Below are 12,500 nucleotides of genomic sequence, written 5' to 3'. Positions count from 1 at the left end.
ATATGAGCATAAGTGTGTGTCTCTCTCTGTTCTATTAGCACTAGTGTATCTGTGTGTGTGTGTGTGTGTGTGTGTGTGCACATGTGTCCATGTTTGAATGTGTGTTTCTGCATGTGTTTACAAGTATACCCGTGTGTGTGTGTGTGTGTGTGTGTGTGTGTGTGTGTGTGTGTGTGTGTGTGTGTGTGTGTGTGTGTTGGCCCTGCCTCCAGACGGACCAATCCCGTTGCAGTATTGATAAAGCTCCAGCTGATCAATTATTCATCCTGAGGTCTTTGTGTGTCTGTCAGCGATCAATAGCTGCTATAATCTTCTCCTCCATGAAGGAGAAGGTCTCATTAAAGCTCGTCTTCGTCACGTCTCGGGTTTCTGAGGTTCCTCGGTCCACGACCCCGAGGACCCCGAGGACCCCGAGGACCCCGAGGACCTGCAGGCCGCCGCTCCTCGTGCCTCTGGTCCTGGCGGGAGTCTGGTACTACTTCGAACGAGTACTACTGCTAGTACTTAGTACTACTCATCCAGCCAATCATCCAGCAATCATCTCCAGGGGTTGGTCCAGGTGGCAGAAGTCTCCCCGAGAGCTTCTCGGACATTCAGAAGGAAGAAAGAGAGGAACTGCTGACGGCCGGGTCGGGAAGGACGGAGCGGGTCGGCAGGAGGACGTGGACACCACAGAAGAAGAGGGGCGCTCCTCTGCAGCCGGCGGGCATGTCGCAAGAACCCTGGTGAGGAACCTGGGGTGGAACCCTGGTGAAGATGAGTCCCCCTGGAGGGACGACTCATCCCCTCCACCGGTGACTCATCCTTCCAGTCGTGACTCGTACCCCTAGTTGTGACTCGTCCCATCACTGAACATTTAAGGCTCTAGTGCTGTCTGGTCCCTCCCATGATGACTCATGCCTCAGGTAGTGACTCGTCCCCCCGGTAGGGACTCGCCTTTTCTGTAGTGACTCATCAGCCTGATAGTGACTCGTCCCCCTGGTAGTCCCTCCCTCCGGTAGGGACTCGCCCCCCCAGTAGGGACTCGTCTCTTTTTGTGGTGACTCGTCCCCCCAGTTGGGACTTGGGGTCTCTTTCTGTATGGACTTGTCCCCCCTGGTAGGGACTTGTTCCCCCAGTAGGGACTCGTTCCCTCAGTTGGGACTTGTCTCTTTTTGTGGTGACTCGTTCCCCCAGCAGGGACTCATACCCCCCAGTAGGCACTCGTCTCTTTTGGTGGTGACTCGTCCCCCCAGTTGGGACTTGGGGTCTCTTTCTGTATGGACTTGTCCCCCCCAGTAGGGACTCGTTCCCCCAGTAGGGACTCGACTCTTTTGGTGGTGACTCGTCCCCCCAGCAGGGACTTGGGGTCTCTTTCTGTATGGACTTTTCCCCCCTGGTAGGGACTTGTTACCCCAGTAAGGACTCGTCCCCCTGGTAGTGACCCGTCCCCTAGTGGCGGCATATGAACATCCTGATCTCCCATTGGCCTTTGTGCCGGGTCCTCTTGGCCTTTTCTCTGCTGTTTTGGACATTTGGGTGGCGGCGCGGCGCCTACAAGCACTCTGATTGGCCGCTCCCTAATCCTACGTCGGGCCTCGACTCGTCCCAGCAGATCTAAAGTCCGTAAGCTGATGATCCCTTCGCTTAATAAAACTCCAGAGATGATACTTGGACCGCTAAGCCTCTTAACCCGAGACGCCATGTTTGCAAGCATGACCTCAAAACCCAGGGAGCCGCTCGGACATCTCCGCCGCCGCCATCTTCTCCTCAGCTCCCGCTGGGCAATCTCGTTTCTGCACTCCCGTGGGGGCAGGACTTGTAGGCAGGAGATCTGGAAGAAGACCAGAGAGGAGGTTTATGGATGGAGGGGAAGAAGACAGGAAGGTAGACGGTGTGAGAGGTTAGATGGAGGCAGATGATCGGCGGTGGCGACGCCTGAAGGCGGCAGCCCTGAGGAGAAGAAGGAAATCCAAGAACCAGATAGGGTGCTATGGAAGAAGAGGCAGAAGAACAGCAGGACCCCAGAGAACCTTCAACCGTAGGACCGAGTCCAGGACTCTGCTCCACCTTCAGCCGTGGAGGTCTTCAGAGGTCACATGACCCTCCATCCCTCCATCCCTCCATCCAGCCCGGAGCCGGTGGTTCTTCTCCCTGCTTTCAGGAGAGCATCTGTTGTCGAGGCGGAGACGGACCTTTCCTAGATGCTTCGTATTTATCATCTGCGACGTTCTCCGGTCCTATTCCTGTCCAGAACATTGACTCAGGCGACAGATGGAACGGCGGAACAGACCGAGCCTCAGCCCACCATCCAAGTCCAGACCAAGAACCTATCTGAGGAACCAGATGGACTCTGAGGGACATCACACCTTCACCATAACGACGATAATAATAATACATGTATTAATAGCATGATGATGATAAGAATAATAAATGTAAAGGAAATTATAACAATTTATAATTGTAATAATAATAAAAGTAATAATAATAATAGTACAAAAACACGTGTTTACATAATTTATTTTTTTCATATTCTTACGTCCTTGTTGTCCTGCTAGCTGCTAGCGGCTAACAAGGCTTTCAGTTGGACCGTACCATTACCAGCCGTGGGGGTGGACCTCCTGGTATCTCCTGCGGCGTTCAGGTGCAGGATGTGAGGTCGGGGCCGTCCATCAGCCGGGCCTCTGATGGAGGTCCACGTGACCCTGGACCTTCAGCTGATTTACAGCCCAATGTTCTGTCTGCAGCCTCGGCGTCACGTTCTGCACGGCGTCCATCACGGGGGGGGGGGGTTCCTCTCCAAGCTCAGAGGAGGATGGACGTGGGCGTCTGTCAGGTCTGTCTCAAGTCTAGGTTGTCCTTTTGCAGGAGAACCAAGGAACTGGTGGATGGAGGAGAACTGAGGAAGCGATGTCTGAGGAGAACCTAGGAATCAGAATCAGGAAGGAGAACCTCCAGGAGCTGGTGTCTGGAAGCAGAACTTAGAGACCAGGTTTTGGAAGGAGAACCGAGGAACTGGTCTTTGGATGGAGAACTTAGGAAGTGTTGGGAAGGAGGACCAGGGAACTGTTTTTTGGAAGGAGAACCGAGGAACCAGCATCCGGGTGGAGCGCCATAGAACCCGTCCCATCTCCTCCACAAGGTTCTGCAGGCGAGCGTCAGGTTCTACCAGGACCTCCCGGCGACGTTCCGCTGGTTCCTCTCGGACCTTCAGATCCAGGTCACCCCGGTGAAGGTGCGGCGTTAATCCCGGTGGATTGTGGAGCGGCTGCATCCTAATGCGGCTTTTAATCATCTTCAGCGGCGGCAAATTAAAATGGGAGGACGCCGGAGCACTTCCTGTCACATGACCACGCCCATTGTCCTCCTTCCTGGTGGAAGCCTCAAATACTTCTGAGCCTTTAATGCCCTTTCACAGTCCAGCGCCTTTCCAGGCCTCCACACCCTCACCTCCACCTGACCCCCTCCAGAGCTGGAGATGGAGCTGGAGATGGAGATGGAGCACACCTGGGGGGCGGAGGAGAACATCTGAGCAGGTTCAAGCTGGAGAACAGAAGGTCCACCTCTGCCACAGCACCGTGGTGGAGATGGATGGAGATGGATGGAGGACTCCTGATGACTTATGGTGTCCAGGCGCTGCTCAGATGAGGAACCAGGAAGCATGTGGTGTGTTGGTTCACACACACACACACACACACACACACACACACACACACAGAGTGATTAACGACCTGACAGCCATTGATTATGTAGGTTATTGTAAGGAAGCCATTAACTTCACACACACACACACACACACACACACACACACTGTGGCGGTCACAGGTGTGGTTTGAGCAGGAGGTGGAGGTCAGGGGTGTGTGTGGACCTGCCGGTGGAGGTCAGAGATGATGGCGGGCCGTGGAGGAGATGGTCTGGGAGCAGGACCTCAGCTCAGACCTCCAACTGAAGACTCCATATCCTACAAGTCACCTGATCTTCATGTCACGTCCGAGGAGAACCCGCCGGGTCCAGGAGGACCCGGGAGAACCCGGCGTGAAGACGTGGGGGAACGTGAGAGAACGTCGAGGAGACCAACGGAACCCGCTGGAGAACGGGGAACCCCCTCCCCTCGTTCCTTCGGCAGAAGCACAGAAGCAGCAGCAGAAGCTCCAGAGGCTCAGGAAGGAGGAAGGAGGTAAAAATAGACTGAATAGCAATGAGCCCCCCCCGCCTGGAGCTGAGCGTGAGTCAAAGCTGGGGGGGGAGGAGGTTCTCCTGCAGCTTTAGGAAGAGGAGACCTTCTGATTCTGAAGCATCTCATCCCAGCTCTGAACCCACACACACACACACACACACACACACACACGAGAAGCTTCCCTCAGGTTCCTCAGAGAAGATCCCTGCTCTTCTGTCACTTCTCTCCTGTTTGGGGACCATTTTTACAATAATTACATTCAATATGTGTGTGTGTGTGTGTGTGTGTGTGTGTGTGTGACTGTTTTTGTGAGTGTCTGAGTGTGTATTTGTCCCTCCCTTTGTGTGTGTGTGTGTGTGTGTGATGACTCATTTACTTCCTGGTTAATAAAATGTCAGAACAGTATTTTCCTCTCAGGATCATAAATTCCAGTTAATTCGTTTTGGGCTGGAGTTCAGATGCTCCTTATCCTGCTACTGGAGGCGTTCTCCAGACCAGACCAGACCAGACCAGACCAGACCAGACCAGACCAGCTCCGCCCGGCACGACCCGACTAAACCCGACGTGACCAAACCCCGACCAACTGGACCGACCCCGACTCCACCCGCCTGCCTGCCTGTATCTGAAAGGACGAACTCCATCATCTTCTGCTGGTGCAGGTTGGGGTGTCCGAGAGACGCCGTCCCTCCAGGAGAGTCCTGATGTTCAGCAGGTCCTCCTTCCAAGCAGGTACCCTGAGAACCTGCCTGGCGAGGCCTCCAGGAGGCGTCTTGACCAGAAGCCCGAGCCTCCTCCTCTCCTCTGAGCTCCTTCAGGACGGCCCAGATCCTCGCCTTCATCTTGGCTCGACTTCTTCTTCTTCACCAGGACGGAGCGGTGCAGAGTCCGCAGACGCCTGTCCATCTCCATCTCCACTCCTTCCTTCACACTTGGACGAGACCCTGAGATACTTGAACTCTTCAACTCCTGCTGACCCGGAGCAGCACCCCGTCCTTTTCCTTTTTGGAGGTACCGATGCTCGTCGTGGCCGCTTTACCTTTGGGTACGAACCGCTCCGGCGAGAGCTGGAGGTCCGATGAGGCCGACAGAACCTGGTCATCTGTAAAGAGCGGAGGTCCGGTCCTGAGGCCGCCAAGCCGGATTGCCTCGACACCCCGGCTGGACCTGGAAATTCTGTCTGTGAAAGTCCCCAACAGAAGGGGTGACAAAGGGCGGCCCCGGCGGAGTCCAACCCTCACCGGAAACCGGTCCGACTGTCGGCACAGTGGGCTCTGACACCGGTCATACAAGGACCGAACGGCCCGCAGCAGAGGGATCGGTACCCAGGACCTTCCCGCTGACCCGGAGCGCCACCCCGTCCTTTTCCTTTTTGGAGGTGCCACGGTCTTGTGCCTTCTGCGGGTCCACAAAACATGTAGACTGTTTGGGCAAACTCCCATGTGCCCTCAAGGACATTGCTGAGGGTGTAGAGCCGGGCCAAGTCCACTAAACGGAACCCTAACTGACTACACCTGACTCGACCCGGCAGCAGAGAACCCGGTTCGACCTGAGGGAATCTGACTCGACCCGGCAGGGATCGACCTGACTCACTTGACACAAGGGTACTCGACGCGACCTGATTGGACTGGACTCGCCCTGATCCGGAGCCACTCGACCCGGTCCTTCCTCGAAGTGGGCGGGGTCTGAGTGGTGGGGCGGTCCCCAAAACTGTGGGGGTCCCCCTGTCTACATGCTAGCGGCCATGCTAACCCCTAGCGCCCTTTAGGTTGTTCTAAAGATGGCGAGTTAGATTCTGGCGCCGTGGCGACAAAGACAACCTCCGGCCAATCAGTGGCCGGCGTCCTGATGATGTCACGCTCCGGTATCGACTCGGCGAGCTCGGACGGAGCTCCTGGCGGCAGAACCGGGTCCGGGCGGCCTCGGAAGATCCGGACTCCTCCCCGTTCTTTTGATTTTCCTTTGCTGGATCCGATCGTTTTCCTTTGATCATTTTTGTTTGATCACTTGGATCTCTTTGATGTTCTGCCTATGAAGGTGCTGGAGCGCGGGAAGACGGAGAATATCATCGATACCAAATCCCCCCCCCCCCCCAATCGATAGTGTTCGATGATGGGAGGGGGGGGGGGCAGGTGACGACCGTGTCACTTCCGGGTCCCCCGTCGCTTCCGGTCCCGTACGCCGCGGTGTCCGGCCCTGAGCGGAGGACGGATGGGGGGCGGACCGCGAGCACGCACGCGCGCAGACGCGGCCGTGACGTCAGGGCGGAGCGAGCCCAGCTGACTCGCCTCTCCCCGCGCGGCTGCCTCGCGCTCCCCGCACACCGAGTCCACGCGGCCGCCGGCGCCGCCGCTTCCCGCCACCGACGACAGCGCGCGCAGGAGCCGCGTGGGGGGGAGGACCCACGCGCACCGACCGCCCCCCCCCCTCCCCTCCTCCCTCCCTGACCCCCGGACGGCGGCCGGATGTTGCGGCGGGCCGGCGCGGGGGGATCTTGTTCACGGGTGGAGTGACGGAGGAGGTCGCCGGCGTGACAATGACCTCCAGCGGCGCGTCTCCGTCCCCGACACCGCTGAGCTAAAGGCCGAGGAACGAGCAGCGGCCGGCGGGGATGGAGCTGTCGGAGGTGCGCTGCTCCAGCGCCGGCGAGGAGCTGTACACCATCCAGAAGACCCCCGGTGGAGGAGGAGGAGGAGGCGGCGGAGGAGGAGGGGGAGCACCGGGAGGAACAGCACCGGGAGGCGGGCGGCCCAAGCGGCTGCTGTGGCAGACGGCGGTGCGGCACATCACCGAGCAGCGCTTCATCCACGAGCAGGGCGGCGGGGCGAAGGACGAGCCCCGCCCGCCGCCGGCGCCCGGCTCCGGCTCCGGCTCCGGCTCCGGCTCCGGCTCCGGTTCCGGCTCCGGCTCCGGCGCACGGAAGCCGTCGGCGGGGGAGCGCCACAACAACGGCGGCACCAAGGTGTTCCCGGAGCGGGCGAGCGGCGAGCTGGGCTTCCTGCAGCTGGACTGCGCGCCGGCCAACGCCGACTTCTTCCTGAGCTGGGGCGTCTCCTACCGCGGCGTGATCTTCCCCACGCTGCGCAGCGCCTTCAAGTCCCGCGACCTGGAGCGGCTCTACCAGCGCTACTTCCTGGGCCAGCGGCGGAAGTCGGTGGTGGTGGTCAACCTGCTGGACGTGCTGACCAAGATCACGCTGCTGGCGCTGCAGCTCGGCGTGGCGCCCGCCGCCGTGGACGCGACGCGCGGCGCGCTGCTCGGCTTCTTCGCGGGCGCCGAGGCGGCGCTGTGCGCGCTGGTGGCCGCGCGGAAGGACACGGCGTCGCACGGCTACCTGCAGTACAGCGGCGCCGTGACGTGGGCGGCCATGGCCACGCAGGTGCTGGCCGCGGGGCTCGGCTTCGGGCTGCTGGCCGACGGCGCCGGCTACGTGCTCTTCGCGCTCTTCGCCACCTACAGCATGCTTCCGCTTCCGCTCGCGTGGGCCATCCTCGCCGGGCTCTTCACTTCCGGCATGCACGTGCTCGTGCAGATGCTCGTGGCGCGCGCCGCGCCGCTCTCCGCCAACCAGGTAAGCGCCTCACCTGGCGGGCGGGCGGGCGGGCGGGCGGGCGTGCGCGCGCGAGCAAGCGAGCGAGCGCACCCCGCGCGCCCGCCCGCCGCCGGCCAGCCTCGCACGCGCTTCCAGCACGGAACGCACGCGTGTGACCTTCCCATCCTTTCAAACATCTTCTCGACACGCACGCGGAGCTCACCTGCAGACACCTGCAACCACAGCTCCTCATCCCTCCATCCTTCATCCACATGTTCATCCATCCATTCATTCATCTAAACATCTAAACATCCATCCATCTGTCCATCCATCCATCCATCCCTTTGTTCTTCCATCCATCTGTCTATCATCCATCCATCATTCATCCATTCATCCATCCCTTTCTCCATCCATCAACCTTCTGTTCATCCTTCCAATCACCTGTCCTTCAATCCATCTCTCACCATCCATCCATCCCTTTGTTCTTCCATCCATCCATCCATCCATCCATCCATCCATCCATCCATCCATCCATCCATCCATCCATCCATCCATCTGTCTATCATCCATCCTTCATCCATCCCTCCACCCTTTTGTTCATCAATCCATCATCCATCCATCCCTCCATCCTCTCCTCCATGTCGTTCCCTCTCTCCTCTCCTTCTTCTCCCTGCCAGTATCACTTCCCTGCTCTTTTATTCATCACTCTCTCCTTCTCATCCCTCCATCCTCTCCTCCATGTGTTTTCCTCTCCTCCTCCCTCCTCACCCTCCTGTTCCCTCCATCTTTCACCGCTGTGTTTTTCCCCCTTCTTAACCTCCTTTCATCCCCCTCTCCCTGTAATTTAGCCTCTCCTCTTCCTCTTGTCCTCCTCCACTCCTCCCCCTTCCTCCTCTCCTCTCTTCTCTTCCTCCACGCGTCGCTCCGTTTGTTTTCTTTGATATTTCATTAATTCGTTTCAACCCTTTCTACCCTGCACTCTTTTATCCTCCTCCCTCTCTTCCTCCTCTGTATTTTTGGATCCTTTCTTCTCATGTCTTCCTCCACGCCTCCCCCAGTTGTCATCCATCCATCCATCCATCCATCCATCCATCCATCCATCCATCCATCCATCCATCCTCCCTTTCACCTCATCTTCTCCATCCTTCCAGGGTGGAGGAGGAGAAGCTGTTTTCTTCCCCGTCTGCTTGTCGTTTCACGAAGGAGGGATTTGTTTTCATCCGCCAGCTGATTTTTTTTTCTTGTCCTCCACCCCCCCCCCCCCCCCCGCTCCCCCTTTCCCCCTCCATGATTGACAGCGTGGGTTGGAGCAGGAAGTCTTTTGGTATTTTGTTTCTGGTTTCTCCCGTGGACGTGGGGCGTCTGATCAGCTCTTCCATCGCCCTCCTTCCCCCCTCCGTCGGCAGCTATTATTCCTCTATCTTTCCTCCCCTCCTCTCCTCCCCCTTTACTAATCACTCTGTTAAATCATCTGCGGCCGCGAATCGAACGGATTAGAAGAAATTAATTCATTAGTTTCCCGGCAGTTAATCCTTGTGTGAGTGTGTCGTCCTGCCGTGACCCTCCGTGGGTGAATCACTGTGGGCTCCTCGGCGCCGCTTCCTCTTCCTCCCGCCGTGTTTGGAGAAACCTCCGGCCACCAGGGGGCGCCGGCGAGCTCCGGCGCCGCACCTCCGCCGGGTCAGAGGTTAAAGGTCAGAGTGGTGGGGGAGGCCGCGCTGGCTGGGGTCGGTCCGGTCGGGTCGAACCACCATCACCCCGGAACTGCTGGGGGTCCAGAACAGCCTCAAGCTAGTACTGCTATACTACATTATACTACCTGTCTTATACAGCTAGTACTGCTATACTACATTATACTACCTGTCTTATACAGCTAGTACTGCTATACTACATAATACTACCTGTCTTATACAGCTAGTACTGCTATACTACATTATACTGCCTGTCTTATACAGCTAGTACTGCTATACTACATAATACTACCTGTCTTATACAGCTAGTACTGCAATACTACATTATACTACCTGTCTTATACAGCTAGTACTGCTATACTACATTATACTACCTGTCTTATACAGCTAGTACTGCTATACTACATAATACTACCTGTCTTATACAGCTAGTACTGCAATACTACATAATACTACCTGTCTTATACAGCTAGTACTGCTATACTACATAATACTACCTGTCTTATACAGCTAGTACTGCAATACTACATTATACTACCTGTCTTATACAGCTAGTACTGCTATACTACATTATACTACCTGTCTTATACAGCTAGTACTGCAATACTACATAATACTACCTGTGTTATACAGCTAGTACTGCAATACTACATAATACTACGTATGTTATACAGTACTGCAGTTAGTACTGCAATACTAATTAATACTACCTACATTATACAGATAGTACTGCCATACTACATAATACTACTTATGTTATACAGTACTGCAGATAGTACTGCAATACCTCATAATACTACCTATGTTCTACAGATAGCACTGCAATACTACACAATAGTATTTATGATATACAGCTAGTACTGCAATACTACATAATACTACTTATGTTATACAGATAGTACTGCAGTACTACATAATACTACCTATGTTATACAGCTGGTACTGCAATAGTACATATATAAAACTATGTATGTCATATCTTTTGTTCCATAGTACACACTGGATGTATCGCCAGTACTATACTATAAATCCAAGACCAGTACTATAAATTTATATGTTATATCACTAGTACTAGAATACTACATATGTTATGTCACTAGTATTATAATACTATGTGCTTGTACTGTAATGCAACGTATGTTATACTAGTAGTACTATAATACTGCATATATATAAGACTACGTATGTCATATCACTGGTACTGTAATATTACATATTTCATATTGCTAGTACTACAATATTGCATATATAATGGCAGATATGTTATATTGCTAGTACTGTAATACTACTTTTATTATATTGGCAGGACTGTAATACGGCATATTTAATACTACATATGTTATATCACGAGTACTCCAAATCTGCATGATATATCACTAGTACTATAATACTGCATATGTAAAATCACTAGTATTATAATACTATGTATTATATCATGAGTACTGTAATACGACATATGTCATATTGATACAAGTATACAATAATACTACATATTACACATTATTAGCACAATAATACTACATACTGTGGGCGAGTGCTTGGTGACGAGGTACTAGACTCTCAGAGTACTCTGCCTGGAAGTACTCTGAGCTCAGAGTACTTCCAGCTCCAGAGTGGAGATGAAGGTCCTTGTACTCTGAGTACTACTAGTTACTATAAACTGTGCAACAATACTGCAAGGCACATGACTTGGGGTGACATCATCGTAGTACTTTAGTCCTATTAGTACTCGTGGTGTGGTACTTTGAGGTTCTACTCCTGGAGGTCCTGCTGGTTCCTCGTGATGTTCCTTGACCTTCTTTACTGCTGAGGAACGTCCGGAGAACATTTGAAGAACGTCTGGAGAACGTTGACAGAAAGTGGTTTCGAGAAGGTCTGGAGAACATCTAGAGAACATTGAAAGGATGTCTTGGAAGCGTCAGGAGAAGGTCTGGAGAACACTCACAGAACATCTAGAGAAGGTTTAGAGGATATCACGAGAGTATTTCAAGAACGTCTGGACAGCGTTTTGAGAACATCTGGAGAACATCTGGAGAACAGCTAAAGCGTGCAGAGGACGTTCCTGGAGAACGGACGGGCTTCTAACAGCTGCCTCTTATCCCATCCACTGATTTTCACCTGCTGATGGTTGGAACGGCAGTGTGTGTGTGTGTGTGTGTGTGTGTGTGTGTGTGAAACAGGTTTATCACAGGACACACACACACACACACACACACACACCCTCACATGCAGAGCGATTAGCGGTTGTGCAGCTTCCTCTTTCAAGGTCAAAGCGGGCTTACCTGGAGCGCCAGCTGCAGCCAGGAGATACGGGGGGAGGAGGAGACATGGGGGAAGCAGGGAGATGGAAGGGGAAGCAAGGAGATGGAAGGGGAAGCAAGGAGATGGAGGGGGAAGCAAGGAGATGGAGGGGGAAGCAAGGAGATGGAGGGGGAAGCTGGGGGAAGTCCAGCTTCAGATCAACAAAGATCTGACCTCCTCCATGGAGGCTCTTCTTCTTCTTCTTCTTCTTCTTCCTGGCTTTTTTCCCCCTGGAGATGGAAATCATCTGTCCGCCTGTCCGTGCGTCCACTCTGGCGGGAGCCAATCAGGCGTGTCGGTCCGTTGAGGCGGGAGCCAATCGTGCGCCGGGAGCGAGCGAGGCGTAGGCTCAGTGACATTAAGTATGGACGCCGCGGGGAAATGTCACCATCACATGGTCCAACGGAGCCTCGCCACGGGGGAGGGGCGGGGTCAAAGGTCAATACCCCCCCCTTGCGCACACACACACACACACACACACACACACACACACACACACACAGGAACCAATCACAGACTCCTTCATGTTGTCATTCCGGGGTGATTGACAGCTCTCTCACTCATAAGGGGCGGAGCTTAACCTGGATCGGGGAGCTGTCAATCATCCGAGGTGGACCTGGAGAGAAGGTGGAGAGAAGGTGTTGGTGTTCTCCATGAAGCTCTGCGTGGTGGTGCAGGAACGTCTGTGAGAAGCTGTTGATGACCACGCCGTCCTCTGAGGTCTGATTGGCTGGGGCAGGTCACATGACCATGGCCGCCAGCTGCTGGGGGAGGGGGTGCTTCCTTTCTTTTCATCAGTAAATTAGGATTTGAAGATTTTTTA

At 54.6% G+C, this 12,500-nt stretch overlaps 1 protein-coding gene across 3 annotated transcripts in view; it reads left to right on the top strand.

The window, feature by feature from the left end:
* The first annotated feature begins 6,635 nt into the window (after positions 1 to 6,635).
* The window catches only part of adcy8 (adenylate cyclase 8 (brain)), a 24,565-nt gene continuing 18,700 nt past the window's right edge, over positions 6,636 to 12,500 (top strand). For all 3 annotated transcript variants that reach the window (XM_086172183.1, XM_086172182.1, XM_086172181.1), the window contains exon 1: positions 6,636 to 7,724. In XM_086172183.1, coding sequence (XP_086028309.1) covers positions 6,765 to 7,724 — 960 coding nt within the window. In that variant the 5' untranslated portion in view covers positions 6,636 to 6,764. The remainder of the gene's footprint in view (positions 7,725 to 12,500) is intronic.

The sequence above is a fragment of the Fistularia commersonii genome, chromosome 25 (assembly GCF_037954325.1).
Source record: "Fistularia commersonii isolate RoL2024-O1a breed Wild chromosome 25, RoL_Fcom_v1.0, whole genome shotgun sequence".
In the NCBI taxonomy this organism is placed as follows: Eukaryota; Metazoa; Chordata; class Actinopteri; order Syngnathiformes; family Fistulariidae; genus Fistularia; species Fistularia commersonii.
This window is presented reverse-complemented; position numbering and strand designations above follow the sequence as displayed.